Here is a 25647-nt window from a genome sequence, read left to right as displayed (position 1 = left end):
TATATAAAATTCAATTTAGGATTAAATACTTAAAAGTAAAAAAGCAATATTAAAGCTTTTAGAAGAAAAAACAGCAGTAGGAAAGGATTTCTTAAGATACAAAAAAAGCTAATTAGAAAAGATTTATAAATTCAACTGCCTTAAAATAAAATCTGTTCATTAAAAGTTTGAGATGATATTTATAATACATGTAATTAAAAAATTAAGATACAGCTGAGATAAGAACACAGGCAGATCAGTACCACCACTACCAAGACATTAAAAATGGGTGAAAGACATAAACACTTCAAAGAGAAAAAACAAGAGTAAATATGAAAAGATGTTTAGCATCATTAGAAATCAGGGGACTGGCAATGAAGACCACAATGGTTTACCACTATACACCCACCAGGTTCACAAAAATTAAAAAACTGACAAAATCAGTGTCAGAAGATGCTTTAGAGAAAACCCTTACATTCTGGTAACAGTGCAGATTAGTAAAACTACCTTGGATAACAGTTATTTTGTAAAATTGAGTGCAAAAAAAGTTCTACTTGTACATATATCTCAGAGAATCTCTTACACCTTTTTCTTCAGAAAAAAAAAAGATATATCTCAGAGACATATCTTGGATAACATTATTTTGTAAAATTGAGTGCAAAAAAAGTTACACCTTTTTCTTCAGAAGACCTCATAGGAACGTTCCTAGCAGTAAAGGTTATATTAGTAAACACCGTATACACCATACAGTGTGGTATAGTCCCATGTCAGAATTCTGTACACATCAGTGAAAATGGATGAACTATAGCTATAAAAGCAACATGAGTATATAAAAACAAAATAAAAAAAAAGACAAATCCTAGAAGAGTACACAGAACATTGTATTTTTTAAAAGCTTGAAAAAAAGAACCAATACACACGATGATTTTTTTTTTAAAGCAGAGAAAGCAAAAATCTGTGTCAATTGTCACAGGGAGTAGGGGATGACAGAAGGCTTCGATGAGGAGCATCTAAGTGGATCCTAGTTAGTGACAATGGAAGAGTTCTTGGAATGGCTATGCAGGGTGGTATCAAGAGTACTCTTTAAGATTAATATGCTGTAAAACTTAACTTCATAACTTAAGTAAGCATGCATGTGTGTGTATATACATGTATATATATTTATTTTCCCATTCTGATATATATAACTATATTTAAAACATAAAAAAAAGAGGAAAATATGACTAAAATATGCTAGTTTATACTGACTGCAGTCAGAATCAAATCCCCAGTCTAATACTTACTGATCAAGGGTCTTATAATAAATGTCAAGATCCTTGTTCACAAGCTCTGTTGTTCTCATAACAATCATCATTTCCCTGTGCTTTTCCTCTGCATCCCGAAATTGAGGTTCTCGAAGTTCTCTTTTAAAATGAATAATTTCTTCCTCGTAGCCTTTCTGTCGTCCTATTGCCAAACTGTGATTTCTTTTTATATTGTCTATTTTTTCTTCCAACTTCTGATGTTCACTATAAATGGTAAACATGACAATTAAGGACCATTTTTAGCTTTTAGCAGCCTGAAGTGAAAAGTCAGATCTCTCTAGATAAAAAATAAGTCTCTCCTTGCTTTTTATTTAAGGCTTTAATACTAAAGAAATTTTTCTTCCTTCCCAAATCTCTGAATCATCCAGATTTCTGAACAGCTGATTTCTGTGTGCCAAAAAACTCTTATAACACGCAAACACTGACCAAGTTCCTCACTTTTAGACACCTAAAAAAAAAGTACTCTTGGTGATTAAATTACAAATTCACAAAATTCTGATTGTGAACTGAGAATGCACACTTACCAACACGGAGAAGTTACTAAGTAATAGGTGTCATCATTCCATTCACAATACATCAAAGGCAAAATACAACTTCATCTCAAACTATTAGTTTCTGTGGTAATACTTAGTAAAGGTCTGTACTTTATGAAAATAAAGTTTCACTTGCACAAGTATAGCATAGTAATGATCAAAGAAAGTAAAATACACAAACTTTTCTGGTAACTAGGGAGATAATAAAGATTTGTGTGCTTTAAAAAATCGTATTCATTTAACAATTACTTATTAAGCACCCTCTTATTAAGCACTACAGTTTATGGACATCATTACAGAACTGGCTTGATGATCTGTTTTGTTGACATTTCCATTGCATTCTAATTTAAGACAGATTTGACAAGGAGCACTTGTACTTAGTCTGAATGAATATTAAAAAATCACTCTTATGTAGTACCAAGCACAGAAGAAATTATAAAAATATCTGGTTTTGGTCTTCAGCAGTGAAAAATAAACTGTTTCAACTGTAAGATTATTCTAAAAGCTTCACTCTTTCAAACTTGCCACTGAGAGCACTACTATGTTAAATAGCTGAGGCTTGGGAACTAGGATATGTAGGTCACATTCCAGGCTTTTGTTATAACTTCCTGTGGATTTTTTTTCTGGGTCTCAATGTCCTAATGCTATAAAAATGAGACTGAAGATGAAGAGCTCTTCCAGTTGTAAAGTCTGATTTTTTTCAGTATATGAAAGAGATTTTAAACAGCTAAACCAATAGCGCTTACAGTAAGATTAAACCGTTAGGCTTTATAGAGTAAATTAAAATTTCATTTATAATATCCTTTAGAAAAAAATTAAACATTCTTTGATTCCGATCTAAAGTCAAGTCAAGAAGACAAAAAATCTATAAGGAATGGCTAAATTAATTAGAGGCCTATTTTTAACCAGTTAAGGTGGTTCAAAAATCTATTTGGCTAGTCCAGCCTTTTATAGCAGTCTAATGCTTAAGCATCAACCATTTCCTAGAGAATTCCTGAGGCAACTCTAAGGCAAAAAGGTAGCAACTGAAAGTAAATATCAATAAAACCACATGAAAGAAGTAGCAGACTAATCTTCAAAAAACAAAAACAAAACAGATCTGGTTGGCATGCAATTATAATGAGGACCGTCTAGAATGGGTCTCCAATGACAAATCACTTTGGCACTAAGTCCTCTGGCAGTATTAGAGACTATACAAACTGGGACCCAGGCATGGTCCACAGGCCATCTGTGTTCTTTATGCTTGATACCATTATCTTGTGAAGCAGGCTAGCAGAAATCTGGGACTTTGCATATTTAATCCTGCCCTTCAGTGCAGTAGGACTATAAATTCTGTATCACTTCTTCAGTTTATAAAGCCAAGACTTATGGTTATATAAAAACTCTGTCTACCTTCCTGTAAGTCTCAAGGGATATTTATGCTAAAATTCTTTTTTAAAAAATATGTATTGAATATTCTTCATACTTCAATAAAAAGATCTTTATTTAAACTAAAGACCCCTTTTAAAAACATACTTCTTCATTTGTAAAACCTGCATTTGACCCATTTCCTTCAAATGCTGTTTTCTTTCTTCTTCAACTTCTTTTAGTTCCTCATTTCTTTTTCTTAAAGTAAGGTTATCCTGTAGCCATCTCTCTTGGATCTAAATAATATTAAATTGGTTAACAAAAATAATCAAGTTATCAACTGTGATTCATAATAAACAATTGCTGACAGGTAGTACTAATTATACCTTTACTTAGAATTATGGTAAACTCGACAGAGGGAGAAGCCAGGGTAAAGGGATCTTGAAGCTTGGAAGAATCTGGATAGCCCACAAATACAAATACACAAAACAGATATTTAAATGACAAAATAAAAGAATATAACTAGATGTTTTAGTATTGTATAACTATATCCCATTGGATCATCTTGCATGGTAACCCCACAATAGAGCTTATTGATGTAAAAGATCACAAAAGAACAATATACTATCAAAAGTCTCCTCTCAACTTTTTTTTTCTAGTTGTATTTATCTCCTAACATATGCCAAGGCTGAGATACCATTAGGTATGTCAGGTAAGATCTTAACCTTAAAGCTGACAAATAACAGTCACAAGACAGAAGTTTCACAAAAATAGTATATACCTACATACCTGAAGACACTATCCCTGGACATTGAACTGAACTGAAAATTTAAGAAGTTGACAGGTTCTGAGTAGTTCTGTCCTTAAAAAGAGACCTGATCATGGTGATTATGAACTATGTCGTCAAGAGCCAAAAAGGAAACAGTTTACAAGTTTACAAGTTGACTCTTTGGAATGTAGGGGGAAAAAAATCACCTGCAGAAATAGGTTTGGCTCACAAAAGTCTGAATATAGAAAACTCAGCCTAAGTTCAGAGTCTAGACCTCTCAAGGAGAAAGCTAGGACCCTCCTCCAGTAACCCTTCCAACTGAAATAAACCCAGTATTGCGGGAAGTGGGAGGGAGGGACAGATCTTTGGCCTTACCTTGTTGCCAACAGTAATGGCACAGAAATTACTAAGGAGTAAGGATCTGGGAGGTGGGCCAGAAGAAGGGAAGCCAAGGATTTCTGCCACATGCTTAACCTTGCCCACCTATGAATCACTATTCTGAGGTGGGTTTTCAAAAAAAATTGTCATTAAGGTCACCTTCAGTTTTCCTACAAATAGTAATACAAATACATACAATGGACTAAGGGCATTATTATAAGTAGTTAAAAATAACTAAAATGATATGGTTGTAAACGTCCTTTTGTTGCCAGGTAACCTAATGTACCACTGCAGCTGCTGTGACTCTCAAAAATTCTTCCGTAGAAGACTACACTTGGACTTTTTCCTTATTAGGAACAGAAAACTAAGCACTTTTTTTTTCTTTTTAATTAGGTCAGCTTCTAGTTGCTTTTAACAATCATTTTGAAAGACATACAGTACAGTTGTTAAACAGCACAAGTTTTGAAGTCAGGTACACCTAGGCTCAAATCTCAGCATTACAACTTTCAAATTTGATGACTTTGGGCAAATTAATTTTTTTTTTTTAATTTTTATTTATTTATGATAGTCCCAGAGAGAGAGAGAGAGAGAGAGGCAGAGACATAGGCAGAGGGAGAAGCAGGCTCCATGCACCGGGAGCCCGATGTGGGATTCGATCCCGGGTCTCCAGGATCGCGCCCTGGGCCAAAGGCAGGCGCCAAACTGCTGCGCCACCCAGGGATCCCCGGCAAATTAATTTAAATTCTGAGCCTCAGTTTACTTGTATATATTATGATAATAATTCCACCTGTCATATAATGATGTGAAGACTGAATGAATGAACATATATGTAAAATAATCAGCACAGTGCCTAGCTCAGTAATTGATAGTGAAATGCTTTTTGGGTCAAAAATGTCCTTGTACTTTAAGCGTGAGAATTCCAATTATAGTCTACAAAATATAAAGTACTGGAGAAAGAGGAAAGAAAGCCAGATGCAGTTAAAATACAACACAATTGTTTTTCTGTAATATTAGCAATTTGGCAATGTTAGGTCACATTCTACTTTGGTTACTCACTACTTTTGTGACCTTGGGCGAGGCAGGTCACCTCCAGTTCCTTTCATCTAAAAAATGAGGGACACAGATTATTCAACTTCCAAATTTTTTATTCTGTGGACTAAATTTAGTAGAGCTTAAGTATGTAAATAAGGTACTGTTACGCTCAACTCTTAAATATTAACCCCATTTAGCTCAGATGACAGTCTATGCAGTGTAGTACCTAAAGCAAAATCTAAATATTAACTGCATTCTAGCTAACTGTGATGTAGCAGCACAATGAATAGATTGCAGTTCAGTATCTACCAAGTCTGGCTGGGAAAAACACCATTAGAGAGGATAGCCTGAAAGTTCTGCAATGCTCTGGCTCAGTGATTGAGGATATATATCAGAATCCCTGAGGAACTTTAAGAAGGCACAGATGCTTCTGCCCATACCCCAGAGATTCTGACTTATTGGTCTGTAATGGAGACATAAACAAGTATATTTTTAACAACCCACGTGATTTTTTTAAAATGGAGATGTAATTCATATGCCATAAAATTCACCGTTTTAAAGTGTGTAATTTAGTGGTTTTTGTATATTCAAAAGGTTATTTAAGCATCATCACTAATTCCAGAACATTTACCACCCCCATAGAAACTCAGTCCGTATTAGCAATCTCTCTCCTTTCTCTCTCCTTGCCCTAGCCCCTGGCAACACTCATTTGCTTTTTGTCCATTTGGATATTCCTATTTCATGTAAACAGAATCATATAATATATGGTCATGTTTTTTTGGATTCTTTCATCACGTAGCAAGTTTTCAAGGTTTATCCAAGTTGTGGCATGCATTACTATTTCATTCCTTTTCATGGCTGAATAACATTCCTTTTTATGATGTGATGGTTAATAGTGTCAATTCAACTGGGCCTCAGGGTGCCTAGACATTTGGTTGGACATTATCTGAGTGTCTTGGAGACTATGAACATCTGAATTGGGAGACTGAAACAGGTTGCCCCCCCTAATGTGGGTGAGCCTCATCACACCAACGACAACCTGAATAGAACAAAAACACCAAATCAGTGGTTACTGCTCCTGCCTGAATGTATGAGCTGGAACCCTGGTCTTTTCCTGCCTTTGGTCTTGAACTGAAACCTCGGCTCTTCTAGTTCTTACACCTTCAAACTCAGACTAGAACTATTTCATCAGTTCCCCTGGATCTCCACCTTACTAACTACAGATCTTGGGAGTGCTCAGCCTCCACAAAAGTGTGAACCAATTCCTTAAAATAAACTTCTTTCTATAAATTTGTGTATATGTATATAACCTGTTGGTTCTGTTGCTCCGGAGAACTGTAATACATATTGGATATATCACACGGATCCATTCATCAACTGATGACCATAATTTGACTAATGATGACATATTTTGACTAATGTGAATAATGCTGCTATAAATATTCTTGTACAAGTTTTTATGTGAACATGTTTAAAATTTTCTTGGTTGTGTACCTAGGAGTGGTAAACCCAGGAGATTCTGATGGGTTCCCCTAGCTAACCTTTGCTCTCTAAAACACTCCAACATTTATTTTAGGCCTCAATCACACAACCTTCTAAAGAACCTTATTAAGGAAAGACAAAAGAGATGCTGAAACACACCGTGGGGGAAAAAAAGAGAAAAAGCTCCATGAGGTTTGTTAAGGATATAGTGTTAATAATAAGCTACAGTGTCCTTCTTCCCATGAATGTCTATGGGAAATATTTTTCTTTGGTCTTAATATGGGTCCTTTCAGCTCTCAGACAATGTGAATCTTAATTATAGTTGTGACTTCCTATCTTCCTGTGACTATTGGAATCTTTAGCAAGCATATCACATTTCATGGGCTACATTTTATACACTTACTACTCAATTGCCACATTGTCTCATTTTCCCCACTAACTTAAAATGTTATTTGGCATTACTCTATGTATATAACTTATAATTTCTAGAACAAGGTAGTTTACAAAAGTGAGCTAATACAGTCAGATTCACTAAGTTTAGATCATCAACTTGAAAAGGAAAGAGTCGGGCAGCCCGGGTGGCTCAGCAGTTTAGTGCTGCCTTTGGCCCAGGGTGTGGTCCTGGGGTCCCGGGATCGAGTCCCGCGTCAGGCTCCCTGCATTGAGCCCGCTTCTCCCTCTGCCTGTGTCTCTGCCTCTCTCTGTCTCTCATGAATAAATGAAAAATCTTAAAAAAAAAAAAAGAAAAAAGAAAAGAGTTACAAATGGGTAAATCTTAATGATCTTTGTGTATGTTATACACGGAGGGACACTGATTTATAGACTGGGATTTTAAACAGGCATTCCACCTAAAAGCAAAGGATACATAAGTATCTTGTTATATATGCTATCATCAATTTGTAGTTACTCAGCATTTATTAGATGGCAGAGATTACTTTTTTTTTAAGCTTTTATTTTTGGGATTACCTGGCTAGTTCAGTCAGTGGAGCATGTGACTCTTGATCTTGGGGTTGTGAGTTCGAGCCCCATGTGGGGGATAGAGATTACTTAAAAATAAAAACTTGGGGTGCCTGGGGGTAGAGTCAGTTAGGAAACTGACTTATAACTTCAACTCAGGTTGTACATAACCTCAGGATCATGAAATTGAGCCCCACATTGGGCTCTGGGCTCATTGAGATCCTCTCTCCCTCTACCTCTGCCACCTGTATGTGCACTGTCTAAAATACATCTTAAAAAAATAAAAAATAAATAAAAATCTTAAATAAAACAAAGATTTTATATTTTTCAGTAATCTCTACATCCATCATGGGGCTTGAACTTACAACCCTAACCTCAAGAGCTGCATGCCTCACCGACTGAACCAGCAAGGCACCCCTAGATGGCAGAGATTTACTTTTGACTAATATTCATATATTTGAAATACCTAGCACTATGGCCAGAGGCCCTGCAGGCAGGTGATACAGCTAATCTTCAAACTGATTTTTAAAACACTATAACTAACTAGAATGAGGGATCCCTGGGTGGCGCAGCGGTTTGGCGCCTGCCTTTGGCCCAGGGCGCGATCCTGGAGACCCGGGATCGAATCCCACATCAGGCTCCCGGTGCATGGAGCCTGCTTCTCCCTCTGCCTGTGTCTCTGCCTCTCTCTCTCTCTCTCTGTATGACTATCATAAATAAATAATAAAAAAATTAAAAAAAAATAAAATAAAACACTATAACTAAATGATTAAAGCATTCATATAGCAAATTTTGTTTATAAGAGCAGGAATAGAGAAATGGTAGACATTAACTATCATGCTTACATAAGGAATGCTGAAGATAATTTCTCAATGTGATTTTAATTATACTGTAGAAATTAATGTCCTTAATGGAGAAAATGAGACAGGAATTAACTGAAAAAAATGACAAAATATACAGATATTATACTTACAACTTTTAAGATTATTATGCCTCTATTCTCGTTTTGTGTGAATTTACGTTTCATTAAGAAAAGACAGAAGAAAAAAAGATATATGCAGGATATTCATTGTTACCATTTGCAGTATAAAAAAAAAGTGATCAATTTATGGCCCACACACAAAATCGAGTATTTCATAATCATTAAAAAGTACATGGTGGATCTGTGAGCTAACTTGATATAAAGATCAAATTGCATTAAGTGGACAAAGGTGGAGAATATGAATGGTATGATCTTATACATAAAAGTAAATATGCTCACATACATACACACAGATATATTATTGATTTATCTACCTGCTGATATGAATAAGAAACTTCTTTAAGAACAAACAAAAAACTGTTAATAGTTATGACATCTAGAAATGAGACTGAGAATTGGCAGAAGGGGAAGGAGAATATTTTTTTTAAAGATTTTATTTATTTATTCACGGGTGACACACAGAGAGAAGCAGAGACAGGCAGAAGGAGAAGCAGGCTTCTCACAGGCAGCCCGATACAGAACTCGATCCCAGGACCCTGGGATTACGCCCTGAGTCAATGGCAGATGCTCAACTGCTGAGCCATCCACACATCCCGGGGAGGGAGAATTTTAAGTTAAACTTTTTATGTTTAAATGTTTATATTTAAAATTAGCTTTGCGGTGCCTGGGTGACATAGTGAATTAAGTGTCTGGACTCTTGCTTTTGGCTCAGGTCATGATCTCAGGCCCATGAGTTCGAGCCCTACACTGGGCTCTGCGCTGGACATGGAACCTGCTTAAGATTCTCTCTCTCCCTCTCTCTCTTCCACCCTGCTCATGCTCTAAAATCAGTCAATAAATAAAAGCTTTTGTGTTTATACTTTTACCAAATGAGTCTTTTTTTTTTTTTAATAAAATTGGAAAAAAGGAAAAGACTATGTTATTAGAATTGCTTTTCTCTACTGTATGCATTTCTACTCGATGGATCTATTGAAAACAAAAGTAAAAATAAAGTAAAATAAATTAAGTAAAAACATAAAGAGAAGAATGTTACTGGTATAAGTAATATCAAAAGCCAGTAGCAAAAAAGACCTACCTTCTGTGTATCAATATCTTGTCTCATGATTCCCATTTCTTTATTTATATTTTCTTTGTGTTTCTCACATTCACTTAGTTGAGCTATTACTTGATTAAGTTCATTTTCTTTTTGCTGTACGAAAGAAAATTCTTTGAGCATGGAAAATAAAAGTATAAACAAATAAATAATTTTAAGTTTTAAATTACCTTCTTATAGTCATCTTTCCCATCTTGAATATAATTCTCAATGTCTTTCATATAACCATGAATATTTTTAACCTTTTCTTTGATATCATTCATCTGTGGAAAAATATTTATTTTAGTATTTATTTAATACTAATGTTTATATACTGGTTGGGACACGGCATTTAGAAAGATTTATTTCCAAAGAAATATATATTAAGGTAACAAAAACTTAATAGGCAAGCCCAGTGGAGCAGTGGCTTGGAAGTTGGGAGACTTGGGTTCCACTTCCCATCACCACCAAGTTTTATAATGAGACAATTCCCTTTATCATCTATGGGATTGGATTAAATAGTCTCTATTCTCAACTTCTATTTTAGATTAAAAAGCAAAATAATTTAATTTTAATCTTTAACAAGAATTTTTAATGTCAATTATGTCACAGATCTGAAAATACTATTTACCTTATGTTTTTAATTTCATGTGAAACACTAATGTCCAACATGGTGCTCTGAACATTAAGTTTAATATAATGTATTTGATAATAAAAATAATATCTTACTTTATCCTGTGCTATTTTGTTGCTTTTATTTTTTTTGTTGATTAATTCTTCTTTTTCCTGTTGGAACTTCTCCAATATTGTTTCCAAAGGGCTTAACTGCTCTTTAGCATCCTAAAAATAAAAAATACAGACTTATACTCTATCATTTTATTTCAGGTGTCAGACTTTATAGTCCTCATAAAAGCACCTTCTATGTGTCAGGCTTTAAAAATTAACTCATTTGCTTTTTCCAATAACCCAATGAGGAGCCCTACCATTATTTTCATCCCATATGTCAGATCAGTAAACAGGCATACTAATGATTTGTCTGGGGTCATAAGAGCCAATAAATGAAGGATTCAGTATTCAAATCCTGCCTAGCACCTGAGTCTTTCTCTTAGCCACTATGCTACATTGCTTCACCACTGACTTGATTCCTAATCCAGGCCATGTGCCCCAATTATATGAGCATGTGGCTTCAGGTGTAGTTTTTATGAGTTTGTAGGGGCTCTGTGTGACCAAAGAAGCGGTTCAGTTCAGGCCTCTCTTTTACAGATGGGAATATGACTACAGAGGACACTTTTGTCCTTAAGGTTAGTTTGCTAAGGCTAAGTAGGTATTTTACAGTAATAAAAAAAATATAAGTACATTGATGTTGGTGTATCCACACCTATATTGGAAGAAAGGGGGCTTTGAAATAACAAACTATTTTACTAATCAGGAGTCTACGTTGTTCAGCCTTACAACATTTCTAGAGCAGAATTACATGACTACCACTGTTGAAAACAATGATCCTCAAGCACTCTAAAATAACGAATATTGAACAAACCATAAAAGTAGAAATAACTCCTTAGTATCAGACTTCAGTATAGGTAAATTTTTGCATTTTATCATATTGAGAAGAGGTATGGTATGCTGGGAAGTCAAATGTAATAGACATTGAAGACCTATCTGAAAATAAACTGTGCCTCTTACTAGCTGCATGAACTTGGCTAAGACCTGGGGTGTCCCTAAGTCTCAAACTTTTTTTATAAAAGGGGGATCTAGTCACAATTCTCAACCAGGCTAGTAAGACACTGAACTGTTTAATGTTAAAGGGCTTTATAAAGAGTAAAAAACAAAATTTTTAAAAAATATTTAATTTATTTATTCATGAGTGACACAGAGAGAGGCAGAGATTCAGGCAGGGGGAGAAGCAGGCTCCCTGTAGGGAACCTGATGTAGGACTCAATCCCAGGACTCCAGGATCGTGCCCTGAGCTGAAGGCGGATGCTCAACCACTGAGCCACCCGGGTGTCCCAAGAGTAAAAAAAAAAAAAGCTATTACTATTTTATATCATACTCTAAGCCTCTTATCATATGCAATCCAAAAATACTTATGAAGCATTTATGGTAATTAGTGACAGAGTCAGTAATATATTTAGTGCTCACTGAATGTTTATAATTATGAAAAACTAGGTAAAATTGTTATGTCTAAGGGGCACCTGGGTAGCTTAGTTAGTTAAACATGTGCCTTCAACTCAGGTCATGATACCAGGGTTGTGGGACTGAGCCTTGCTGGACTCCCTGCTCAGCAGGAAGCCTACTTCTTTCTCCTTTGCCTTCTGCCATTCCCCCTGCTTGTGTGCTCTCTCTCAAATAAAAAAATAAAATCTTTAAACAAACAAAAAAACGAAATTGTTATTTTTTTTTAATTTTATTTATTTGAGAGAGAGAGAGAGAGCGCGCACGCACGCGCGCACGAGAGGGGCAAAGGGAGAATCAGACTCCCCACTGAACAGGAGCCCAACGCAGAGCTTGATCCTGGAACTCTGGGATCATGACCTGAGCTGAAGGCAGATGCTTAACTGACTAAGCTACCCAGGCACCCAAGATTATTATTTCTAAAACCGTTCAAAAATTTGAGTGGGCCTTAGATGTGATTAATCTAGATGAGATGCCAAATGGTTTCCATTCCACGTAGTAACTCAATGCCTGCTTACTACAGTGGGAAGGATTCTGAAACTACATCTAGAATCAAACAGAAAAAGCATTACGACTAAGAGATAGGGTCTGCCATGGATACAGGATCGGCAGGTAAGACAAATATCCCAGACAGGCAGGAATCCTTCTGTGTAGTTAGCCAGCCACCTAACCACTTCCAGTAACAGGAAGTTCACTAATTAACCAGGCAGCCAATTCCTCCATATTATGGCCAAAACCTTTACCTATTAATACAAGGTTTGTCAACACAGGAGCCACAAAAGAATTATACTATTTTCTATTTAATTCTCACAATAACCAGAGTTCTAGTCACTATGCCAATAAGAAGCATTTCACATATGTGAACTTATTTAAAAAACAGGTATGTGGGACATCTGGTTGGCTAAATCAGTAGAGTATGAGACACTTTATTTCAGGGTGGTGAATTAAAGCCCTATGTTGGGCATAGAGCCTAATTAAAAAAAAAAGATAAAAAACAGTTTTGTATGAAATTAAAAAAAAAGAAAGATAAAAAACAGTTTTGTATGAAACTTACCTTTATCTCTCTGGATAAGGACTGAACTTCAGTGGATAATTCCACAGTCTGTTCCTCCATTTGCTGTCGACGTTGTAAATTAGTGGATATCTGAAGTTTCTCTGATTTAAGTTCATTTGTTGTACTTTTTAGGTATTGAATCTGTTCCTGCTGGTCCTGTATAAGCTTACGATTCAATTCCATCTTACTGGAAACTACATGAAAACATAGTCACACAGCGATTAGTTTAAGGATACAGAAAAATACTATGATCAGCAAGCTTCCATTTTTATAGCTCTATGGAATTCACAAAGGCTCAGCTTCTGTGGATCCCACCCACTGCAAGAAAAGTGATACAGAATCCCTCCTGGTCACCCATGGGTTAAAATCACAGGGCAGGCAGGACTAAGAAAGAGTAGAGCTCATCTGATATCCATCATTCAAAATCTGTTATGCAAAGCAAGGAAACAAGTAAGGCTTTTAGAAAGAGGATGAATATTGCGAACTGGAAGAAAGACAGTTCCCTGTCCACATGATAGATATAAAATGTATGATAAAAAGCATATGCTAGGATGTTGAAGTCTTTATGGGTACATGAAAAAACTAACTATATATAAAAAAAAAGAGAAAGAAAAAACTAACTATATTACCTGTATCTAATTTGTGTTGTTTTTCTTGTTTTTCCTGGTTTACTTGTTGAACAGTTCTATCCAAGTCTAGTCCTTGCAGCTTAGCTGCTTGTTGTGCAATTTTTCTTTCAACATCTTTAAGTTCCATCTTAAGAACAAAACAGTTATTTCCTTTAACAAACTTACATTATCATTATTTGGTATCTTTAAAAGTTGCTATTATTTTAAAATCTCAATTTGGCACCAATTTCAGATATAATTTTAACAAAGTTTAATAGGATAAAATGAATTTTAATAATTTAAATGATATAAATAATAGGAAACTAAAAATGAAAATGAATCACCATGAAACAGGTTTTATTTGACCTTCAACTACAATAAACTTACCTGGAACCTCTCCATAATTGTAATATCTGTCAGACAAACTTTAGCACTTTCTTCTTCAGGCATTATTGTGCCTAAGAGCGTTTCCTGTTCCTCTATGTCATTCTTTAAGCGCTGTATGTCTCTATTGACATTCTGCAGTTTGTTTCTTAATTCTGGTATTTCCTTTTCCTTCAAATCAATTATGCTTTGCCTTAACAGAGAACACAATTAAAAATAAGCTAACAAATAATAATAATTTTAAAAAAGCTCTCTAAAAAGCTCTCGAATGCTTTCTTATCATGAAATGAAGGTTATGTATTTTTGGCAAGAGTATCATTAAGTGACTGTATCCTCCTCAGGGCATCAGATCAGCGGTACATGATGTCATAATATCTTATTAACGGAGATGTTAATCTTATTCACTTGGTTAACATGGTGTTAAGCCAGGTTTTACCCACTATAAAGTTACTATTTTTGTCTTTGTTATTAATAACAATCCTAGGAATACATGGGGACTGTGTCAGTATCTTGTTTCTCTTCAAATTTTTGCCCACTGATTTTAGTATCCAATAATAGATTTTTCTCAAAACAATTAAATAGTCTCCCCCTACCCCCATGCTGATCCACGGGGGATATATTTCAAGACCCCTGGTGGATGCCGGAAATCATGGATAGCACCAAACATTATATTATTTTTTCTGCAATAGAATTTATAAACTAGGCACAGAGATTAACAACACTAATAATTAAACAATTATAACAATATACTGTAATAAAAGTTATGTGAATATGGTCTCTCTTGAAATATCTTGTACTGGGGCACCTGAGTAGCTCAGTTGTTTAAGTGTCTGGTGATTTCGGCTCAGGTCATGATCTCACAGATTGTGGGATCAAGCCCTGAATTGGAGAGTCTGTACTCCAAGTGAAGAGTCTACTTGAGATTCTCCCCTTCTATGCCTACCCCCACCCAAGTATGAATGCTCTCAAATAAATAAATATTAAAAATATCTTATTGTACTGTACCCTCCCTCCCTCTTGTGATGTTATATGGTAAGTTGCTTATATGATGATATGAAGCAAGGAAAATGATGTAGGCCTTGTGACTTCAAATTGGGCTACTGTTAACATGATGATATGTCAGGAGGACCATCTGCTTCTGGACCACAGTTGATCTCAGGTTAATGTAAAGAACAGAGAAGAAAACTGCAGGTAAGAAGGACTACTGTATTACTGTGATATTTGCCAAACTGAGAGATTTTCAATAAATTAACTGACTATACTGATCAAAAGTGTCAAGATCATGAAAGACAGACTGAAGCACTACTGAAGACTGCAGGAGCCTAGGGAGAAATAACAACTAGGTGCCAGGTGGGATCCTGGGCTGGGTCCTGAAATAGAAAAACAACATTAATGGAAAGACTGCTGAAATTCTAATATGCTTTGTAGTTTAGTTAACAGTGCCACACAAATGTTAATTTCTTTGTTTTGACAATTAACTTATGGTTCCATAAATTGTGAATATCAGGAAAAGCAAGGTGAAGGGTAGATGTGAATTCTCTGTATATTTTTGAAATTTTTCCGTACATCTAAAATGATTTCAAAACAAAAAGTTAAAAAAAATGATAGAAAGGAGACCACTCAGCCAACTGTTACACGTGTTTACAGTACAGAAGCTGTTAACCACTTTACTGCTGCTACTGTTGCAAATGGATTACAACTCCTGTGGCAGGTACTGGCTTCTTATCTATTATTGTTGACACCTCTGAAACAATAAAACTGATGTTTAATCTTAAAAAAAAGCTATCAACTGTACTTCTGAAAAATTCCAGAATTCTTAATTATAAATTAGTATGATGAATTAATTTCTAATGGAGTCTTATAATAAACTAAAGGAAAAACCAGAAACTCAAGGGTTTGCTCTTACATACTACTACTACTTAATGATTTTTAAAAAATCCACACCATGACCAAGAAATGCCAACCTAAAGTGGTCTTTGGCAACAGAAGACCTAGTTTGTTATGCCACTGAGATGAAAAAATGTCCTGAGTAAATATGAAGGTATGTAGATTATGAGTAGTTCCATACCCATGTTACTCCCTGAATCTTGTGATCATAGCCCAGAAGTTGATCTTAAAAAATGTTCCCAGTACCTAAAAAGTTACATAGCTATGATAGCCTAATGAAATCATTCACTTGAATGGGGACATCTTTGTGAAGAACTACATGCATCCATTCAGTTTTAGCCCTATCTTTACATCTTCACATACACACACAAAAAATCCTCTTATTGATGTGGTCCAGGGGTTTTTGACAATTTCTGGCAATTATCTATGATGCTAAACGCTAAAATAAGTATTATCAGAAAGAGAAAAGATGTTTCCCAAAAGAATAGGTTATTGAAATTAGGATGCTTTGGTTTTGTAAAATTTTCACAAACTCAGTTCATCTTTTTGTGACAGCATTCCTTTTCCAAGGGAATTTTATGTAAAAGAAACCAACACAGATATGGTTGGTTGAAAAATCAAAGAAATGGGGAAAAATACTTTTTATTTAACTGAGATTTGTAATAAACCTGATTCAGTATGAAGCAAAATGAGAAACAGGTATATTTTCATCTGAGATTTCATTCATGAAGGTGTTCTTAAACCTTTGGCCTTTAAATGGTTGGTGTTGGTGACCTTTGGCCTTTAAATGAAAATATTTTCCTCAGAGAGAGTAAGATGTGGCTCTTCACTAGCTCTTTGAGCTCACTTTCAATTACTTTTCCCTTTGGCCTCAGGGATTTTGTACTGCCTGGAATGTTCTTCTCCTGGACAAATGCATGGCTAGCTCCCTTACTTCTCTCAGGTCCACACTCAAATGCCACCTTCAACAGCAATTCCCCTCTCATCAATTCTCTACTTCCTTATCCTGCTGTATTTTTTTCCAAGGCATTCATTTACTTGTCCACTACTTATTTATTTTTCCAGTTCAGGTTATCTTACTTTGCATGTGACAATCAGAATGACATATGGGTGCCACTCTAGATACTGGGGTACTATATGGATTAAAGTTAGCCACAAATACTTTGACAGTCTTCTCGCTGAGAGGTGGAGTCTGTGTCCTCTCATGGAATCTTGGCAGGCTCTGTAACTCTGACAGAGACCAAGGGATAACAGCAGAAGTAACACTGTGCCAGTTTCTGGGCCTATGCCTTCAGATACTAGGAGCTTCGATTGCCTGTCTCTTGGACTACTTGCTCTTAGGATCCTTCATTTGGTAATCCAACCACTATGCTGTCAAAATCCCAAGACACATAGGCACTGTGTCTGACAGCCCCAGTTGCGTTCCCAGCCTGTAGTGTCACTGCAAGTCATTTGAGTAAGCCACCTTGAGCAATGGGTTTAGGAGGGTCTTGAGATGACTGCAGCCAACATCTGACTACAATCACATGAAAGACTCTACGAGGAACTACCCAGCTAAACCCAATTATCCCACGGACCCATGAAATATTCTAACAATGACTGTTGTGAGACATTAAGTTTTGAGGAGGTTTGTTACAAGCAATAAATAACTGGAACAGATATTGTAGCTCTCTCTTTTTTTTTTTTTTTTTTTTTGTAGCTCTCATTTATTCAGCAAATACTTAGCAATGTTACAACACAGATCCTTAAGGAAGTACAACTATGAATAAGGAATGTACCTTACTCTGAGATGGGGAGCTTTGATGGCAAGCGTCATAAAGTATAATACAAAGCTGATTTCTGCTATTTATATTAGTATGACACAGAATGAAGCTCTCAATTCCTCTAAGTGCACTTTCTACCAACTTCAAATTTTATCTTTTCTTTTCCTTTTGTCTCCTTATCACATTCTCTCTATAGACCCCAATAATCTCATTTTCACCCTTTCAAGATTATAGAACTTATCTATTATTGCATAACAAAATATCCCAAAACTCAGTAGCCTAAAACAACAGCACTTATTTCAGGATCAGGAACAACCATATGGGTCCTCCTGACTCAGGCTGTTTCACTGAAATTCCAGTCAAGCTGTTCGCCAGCGGTGCAGTCACCTCAAGGCCTGACTCCTGGATAATCAGTGTCCAAATGGTACTTGTGGTGGAAGGCCTCAGGTCCTTGTCAAGTGGGGCCTTTCACAGGGAGACTCTCATGGCAGGTGGCTTCCCCCATATCCAAAAGAAAAGGAGAACAGGCAGCTGTACTGCCTTACCTAACTAACCTAATCTTGGAAGGGATATGCTATCACTTCTGTCATAATTTATTGGTTTCATAGACCCATCTGGGAACATGGGAGAAGACTATACAGGAGCATGAATACCGGGAGGGAGAGATCGATCACTGGGAATCATCTTGGAGGCTGGCTATCACAAAGCTTATCTTTGTAGCCTTTTCCTGAAATTCCTCTTCAGTTTTCCGGACAACATACTCTCTTAGCTTTTCTGCTTCTAGAGTTGTTCTCAGTCTTATCCATTCAATATATTAACATAAGATTAATTTCTTAAAACACATTTTTCATTAAATCCCCATCATCTATCAGTGAATGTTGTAAATAGGCCTGAACATATAACATAGCCCTATCTTCTCAACTTATGGGAATCAAACTCCCCAAATGATTCCTCTAACTCGAGATCACCTTTCTATTATAGCACACTCTCCTTCCCTTTACACACAGTGCTCTCATTTCTCTCTATACTTGCCTTCTGTTAACTGAGTCAAATCAACTTCCCTACATTTTATTTTTTATTTTTAGAAGATTTTGTTTATTTGAGGGAGAGCCAGCATGCGTGTGGGGGTGGAGGGGCAGAGGAAGAAGCAGACACCCTGCTGAGCAAGGAGCTCAAAGTGGGGCTTGATCCCAGAGTCCTGGGATCATGATCTGAGCTGAAGGCAGACACTTAACTGACTGAGCCACTCAGGTGCCCCCTGCTTCTTTTTAAAGATTTTATTTATTTGAGAAAGTGAGAGCACAAGCTGAGAGAGCAACAGAGGGAGAGGGAGAAGCAGGATCCCTGCAGAGCAAGGAGCCCAATGTGGGGCTTAATCCCAGGACCCCACGGATCATGACCTGAGCTGAAGGCAGACATTTAACCAACTGAGTCACCCAGGTGCCCTCAAATTTCCTTATGCTTTACATTCCCCTCCCATATGTTCTCAAAATCTTATTCTCATTCTGTAGTCTTCTAGCTTCTCTCCTCTTAACTAATGCATTTGTCTGAACCAATTAAGAACTTAAGTGCAGCTTTCTAAATATTCAATTCGGAGAGCTTGTCTCCTTACATAGACCATCAGCCCCTTGAAGATTGTGTCATTTTGGTCTCTGTGACCAATCTCTGCTCTATGTTGTGGAAGACACCAAGGCATCATCACATACTTTTCTGACTTGATTTTATTTATAAATAGGCCATCATATGAATTTCTTGAATAAGTGAGGGAAAAATAAACAAAATCATGATGACTCATTCTTCTTGAAAGTGGAAAAGACATACAAACATAGTTTAAAGTTTGTCTGTTGGGGGAGGTTTTCAGTATTTTAATTCTTTTGATGAATTGAGAAAGTGAGAGATCAGCCAACAGGTCTGTATCTGTCAAAATTTATGCCCTCAAGCCAAGTCTCAGAAATTAACACATACATACACACAAACAAAAAACAGTAGAAATTATAACTGCTCTATGACTAGTTTAAGAAGTCTACTTTTACATAATTTTTTTCTTTTTTAAAAAATTTTTATTTACTTATTTGAAACAGAGAGAGAGAAAAAGAGAGAGAGAGAACACAAGCAGGGGAGAAGGGCAGAGGGAGAAGCAGACTCCCCGCTGAGCAGAGAGCTGGATGTGAGGCTCAATCCCAGGACCCTGAGATTATGATCTGAGCCAAAGGCAGATGCCTAACTTACTGAGCCACCCAGGCACCCCAATAATTGCCTTTTTTCTTCTTTTTTTTTAAAGGATTTTATTTATTTATTTGACAGAGAAAGAAAGCACAAGCAGAAGGAATGGCAAACAGAGGGAGAAGGAACAGGAGGCTCCCTGCTGAGTAGAGAGCCCCACTTGGGGCTTGATCCCAGGACTCCAGGACCATGATCCAAGCCGAAGGCATATGCCCAACTGACTGAGCCACCCAAGGGCCCCACTTTTCCTTATAAGATAAATAACATGAGATGGGACACACTGGTTCAGAATCTTGACTTGTACTTTTATTCATCTAACCCACTGTGGAACACCTACCATATGCCAGGGACTGGATGGGTACCTTTTACAGTGCTGCTGTTCATGTACAGTAATGGTAAATCCCTATTCTTACCTCATAGGGACAAGTCCCAGCATTTCATCACGCCGCTTTTCTTTTTTCTTTAGTTCTGATTCTGTTGACTTGAGTTTATCTGGAGCAAGCCGCAGCTTAGACTGCAAATCACTGATGACTTCCTGTAATTCAGCTTCTGTTTGAAAAACCCTCTGACAGACAGGGCAACATGACTGGTTTTCATCCGTTAGCTGAGTAATGAATTGAGAGTAAACTGCTGTAGCTCCAGCTAGCATGGCTAATTTTAAGAAAATACATAAATTACCAGTGAGAAGAATACACAATATAGTTTTGTCATTATGGTTCTATCTTTGATATATGATTATTCATCATTTATAAACATACAATGAAAAAAATAAAAATTCTGTTATTTACATATTCTTTGAAAGGGGACAATATAGTCAGATTTGTATAAATTACTTTCTGATAACACACAAAAACCATCACAAAATTTTGGAGCATATTGTGTGCCAGAAACTGTTCTAAGAGCTTTATACTATAATCTCATTTTCTCTTCTTTAACATCCTGAGTAGTAGGTAATTATATCCTCTGAAGAAAAGGAATGATTTTCTGAAGAAAAGAATCTGAAGAATCTGAATCTAAGAAAAGGAATGATTTGGTAATTTGCCCAAAGCCACAAAGTCAGTAAGTTGTAGAACCGGGACTGAAACTTAAGACCTTGTTTCTAGAACCAAGTTTTTAAAACTCTCATCCTTCATAATAACCTGTGAGTGAAAATTTACGAGTCAAAGTGCCTTGATAACATAAAGATGGTAACTTACCTCGCTGTTTTGAGGATTTTTCAATTTCTTCTTTAAGCCTATCTAAATCACTTTCAAAGTCCTGGCTACCACAAACATCAAACAGCTTGTCTTCATAACTGGACAACTGCTCTTCTTTCCTTTTTAGTTCATTATTTATATGATTTTTATTTTGCTCAGCCGAAGCTAGTTCTTTGCTAAAATAAGAATATGGATTACAATTTTACAACATGAGAAATGAGTTTGAAAAGTCTAAGTAGATACAAAACAAAATCTGCCAATAAGTATTTCAAATGTTTGCTGTGACTAAGTATTTTTTTTGAGAAGTCAAAGCAACAGTCCATTTCTGCCTGAACTCTACCCCAAAGACAGTGATCGCCTTCCAAACCTGGTCGTTAACCTACTCCCAGACAAATGTGTGTAGGCAAAACTGTGTGATTTCTGGGGGTTCATGTCTTAGATCTCAGGTTAGGAACCTCAGCAAGAATATGCCTGCTGGGCAGCCCTGATGGCTCAGCGGTTTAGTGCTGCCTTCAGCCCGGGGCCTGGTCCTGGAGACCTGGGATTGAGTCCCGCTTTGGGCTCCCTGAATGAAGCCTGCTTCTCCCTATGCCTGTGTTTCTGCCTTTCTCTCTCTGTGTCTCATGAATAAATAAATAAATAAAATCTTAAAAAAAAAAAAAAGAATATGCTTGCTGGACATACTGGAGAGAGAGAAGAGAAAGGGAGAACATTCTCTTAATTCCCTTTGAACCTTTCACTATCACTTCCCTTCACTCCTGAAAGAACTATAGGATACACTTCCCTTACACTTACAGGATACAAAGAATACACTTCCCTTCACTCCTGTAAGACCTTTATCCCTTCCTTTTTTTTTTTTTTAATATTTATTTATTTATGATAGTCACAGAGAGAGAGAGAGAGAGGCAAAGACCTAGGCAGAGGGAGAAGCAGGCTCCATGCACCGGGGGCCCGACGTGAGATTCGATCCCGGGTCTCCAGGATCGCGCCCTGGGCCAAAGGCAGGCGCCAAACTGCTGCGCCACCCAGGGATCCCCCTTCCTTTTTTTTAAAAAAAAGATTTTATTTATTTATTCATGATAGACATACATAGAGAGAGAGAGAGAGAGGCAAGCAGAGACACAAGCAGAGGAAGAAGAAGCAGGCTCCATGCCGGGAGCCTGACGTGGGACTCGATCCCAGGACTCCAGGATCATGCCCTGGGCCAAAGGCAGGCGCTAAACTGCTGAGCCACCCAGGGATCCCACTTCATCCCTTCCTTGTTGCTGTCATCTACTTATGACATTATCCATTCCCTTTCATTCATCAAAGACCTTGCTCAATAGTATAATTCATCTCCACTACAACTCCTAAAATTATCCTAGCCAACCTCCATACCAATATAGATGAGGGTTTGCAGGTTATGATGCACTAGGCAAGTCATTATGAAGTCAATATAATGGATCATATTCAGCATATATTTAAAAATGAGACAATAAAATACATTGGAACAGACTACCCATGGTTAGGACACAAACTATTTTGAGAAACTTATTTCAGATTAATGTGTATAAGTCCATGTGTGCTACATCTTGATACTTTCCATTATGAGTCACAGTAAAAATATGGCAAAAATAAAGGTGATGCTTTGGCCATCCCAGCCACTGAGCAATGGTTGTCAACATCACTATCTTAGCACCTAACACTCCTGACCCCCTCCTTGAAGGTCTATTTTCTCAAGATGTCAAGAACTACTCCTGTCTGGCTCCCTCCAGCTCCCTGAATTCTAGTTTCCTTCACTTTCTCCTCTTGCTTTGCTTACCAACAGTAAATGTTTTTCTCTTTTCTTCATATAACCCCTTTAAGATGATACAGTCTATACTAATGATTCCAATTATTAGTCATTCACAAAGCAACAACTTCCAATCTCCTGAACTTCAAGCTCTAATATTCTATTCCCTAATAGACATTTCCGTAAGAAACACAAACATGGCCAAAAGTGAATTCGTGATCTTCTCAAATACCTGTATTGAATTTTTGACTCTCTTGACACTTTGAGTGCAAAGTGACAACAGAATAAAGTGATCACTTTATTGTGGTAAAAACCAAATTATATAAACTTTACCATCTTGATCATTTTTAAGTATACAGTGCAGTAGCATTAACTATATCACATTGTTGTGCTATACATCTCTGAAACTTTTACATCTTGTAAAAACTGAAACTCTGTAACCATTGAACAACAATTCCCTTTTCCCCCTTTCCATACTTCTTAGCAACCATCATTCTACTGTTTTCAAGAGTTTGACTTCTTTGGGTATCTCACATAAGTGGAATCATGCAGTATTTGTCCTTTTGTAACTAGATTATTTCACTTAGCAAAAATATCTTCAAAGTTCACCCAATTAGTGCACGACAGGATTTCCACCCCCCAACCCTCAGTAAGCTTTACACTCAATGTGGGGCTTGAACTCACAACCTGGAGAGCAAGAGTCACATGCCCAACTGAATGAGCTAGCCAGGCACCCCAGGATTTCCTTCTTTTTTAAAGCTGAGTAATATATACACAAATATCCACCAAATCTTTATCCATTCATCATCTGGCTGCTGACACTAATGCTGTAATGAACATGGATTTGCAAAAATCTCTTCAAGATCATGTTTTCGATGCTTTTGTATACTCAGAAATGGGATTGCTGCAATATCTGGTACTTTATTTTTATTTTTTTTAAGATCCTCCATTTTCTCTATAACCTATATCATTTCATATTCCCGCTAACAATGCACAAAGGTTCCAGTTTCTCAACATCCTCACCAATACTTACTTTCTGGTTTTTCTTTTTTGGTAGTGGCCTTCCTAAACTGGTGTGAAGTGATATATCATGTGGTTTTCATCTGTATTTCCCTGATGACTCAAGTACTTTTTCATATACTTACTGGCCATTTGTATATGGTCTTTGGAGAATGGGAAAAATTCTTTGCCCATTTTTTAATGCAATTATTTGTTTTTGTGTTGGTGAATTACAGGAGTTCTTTACATATTCTAGGTAATTATCACTTATTAGATAAATGGTTTGAATATTTTCTCCTATTCTGTCAGCTGCCCTTTCCATAATTGTTTCCTTGCTGTGTAGAAATTTTTAAGTTTAACATAGTCGCATTTATCTATTTTTGCTTTTGCTGCCTATGCTTTTCATGTCAGGTCCAAGAAAATATTTGTCAATTTCAATATAATGAAGCCTTCCCCCTAAATTTTCTACCATTAGTTTTACAGTGTCAAGTGTTGCTTTTTGTAAAGGAGAATTTTAATCCTCTCATTAAATTCTGCAAACTTTTAAGGAACAAAAGGCCCAAATCAATTTCAACATTTCACTTGATTTATAAAATACAGAAGAACCAAAGTCAATTAACACAAAACATACCAGTTTATAACAATAAATAATAAAACAACTAAAGCAATGAAAAATAAAAACATGAGATAAGGGATCTATAGTACATCTTCAAATGTTACAACTACTTACTTCAATTTGGCCAGTCTGTCCCTGGTCTGATTAATTTCTTTTGATTTACTATGAAGCCAGTCTTCAAGCTGTTTTTTGTTGGGAAAATATCCTAACAATGAAGTTAATTCATCACTGTGTCGAGATTTTATTTTTCTAATTTGTTCATCTTTGTCAGCCTACAGAAAAAAAAAATTTTTAAAATAAAGTCCAAGATTTTACACATTGTATCAAGAACAAAAATAAATTTTAATTTACAAATCTGAGATCAAGAGTTACATCCTCTACCGACTAAGCCAGCTAGGTGGCTCAGAACAAAATAAATTTTAGACTGATTAAAATTCTAGGCTTAAAAAATAAAACAATAGAATGCAAGAAGAAAATAAAAAAACGTCTTGAAGTTTCACAGTGGGAATTGCCTTTCCGTGCCATAAGAGAAAAGAGTCTGACAATATATAAAAAGTAAAATTTCTGTATGATATATAATAAAAATTAATAGCAATGGGCATGTGTATATACACTTCTGTATTATTAATTTTTGTAATCAGAAAACAGTTCTGCTCCGAAGTCTTTTTTATAGAGTATTAAGCTCACTTAACTCCTAAAATACATTGCCAGCACCACCTAAACACTTCAAAGTGCATCTATTATGAATGTAAATTATTTTAAATACCAGAAAGTATAATTAGAACAAAAAGAAAGTCATACTTTGTCTTTGGTCAGCATTTCCATCTGGGTGCGTGTTGTTGTATGATGGTTTAACTGTTCCATCTCCTGGTCCAATTTACGCAGGGTCCTGTCTAGGTCTGCTTTCTCGTTTTGAAGGCTTATTACTTCTGTTTTTAGAACTTCTACATTGCTGTTTTTCTCAGCCTTGCTTAGCTCACGTTCCTTATTAATAATTCAAACACACAAGTTTATATGTTTTGTGTTAAAATAAAGACAAAATGTATTAGAAATCAACTATTCACCAGAATTACCAAAATATTACTGTTTGCCCTTATCCAAGAAGAGAAAAAGCATAAGAAATAAGATTTTTAAAGAAA

The 25647-nt window shown here is 36.2% G+C and overlaps 1 protein-coding gene across 3 annotated transcripts in view; it reads right to left on the bottom strand.

The window, feature by feature from the left end:
* The window catches only part of RAD50 (RAD50 double strand break repair protein), a 230072-nt gene that overhangs the window by 23650 nt on the left and 180775 nt on the right, over positions 1-25647 (bottom strand). For all 3 annotated transcript variants that reach the window (XM_038552121.1, XM_038552122.1, XM_038552120.1), the window contains 12 exons: positions 25310-25492; positions 24623-24780; positions 21123-21298; positions 20340-20577; positions 14057-14246; positions 13691-13817; positions 13062-13255; positions 10565-10675; positions 10027-10119; positions 9839-9952; positions 3332-3459; positions 1263-1487 (listed from right to left, as the gene is read on the bottom strand). In XM_038552121.1, coding sequence (XP_038408049.1) covers positions 1263-1487; positions 3332-3459; positions 9839-9952; positions 10027-10119; positions 10565-10675; positions 13062-13255; positions 13691-13817; positions 14057-14246; positions 20340-20577; positions 21123-21298; positions 24623-24780; positions 25310-25492 — 1937 coding nt within the window. The remainder of the gene's footprint in view (positions 1-1262; positions 1488-3331; positions 3460-9838; positions 9953-10026; positions 10120-10564; positions 10676-13061; positions 13256-13690; positions 13818-14056; positions 14247-20339; positions 20578-21122; positions 21299-24622; positions 24781-25309; positions 25493-25647) is intronic.

Source organism: Canis lupus, chromosome 11 (genome assembly GCF_011100685.1).
Source record: "Canis lupus familiaris isolate Mischka breed German Shepherd chromosome 11, alternate assembly UU_Cfam_GSD_1.0, whole genome shotgun sequence".
NCBI classification, from domain to species: domain Eukaryota; kingdom Metazoa; phylum Chordata; class Mammalia; order Carnivora; family Canidae; genus Canis; species Canis lupus.
The sequence above is the reverse complement of the archived record's forward strand: the minus strand, read 5'-3'. Positions and strand labels throughout refer to the sequence as shown.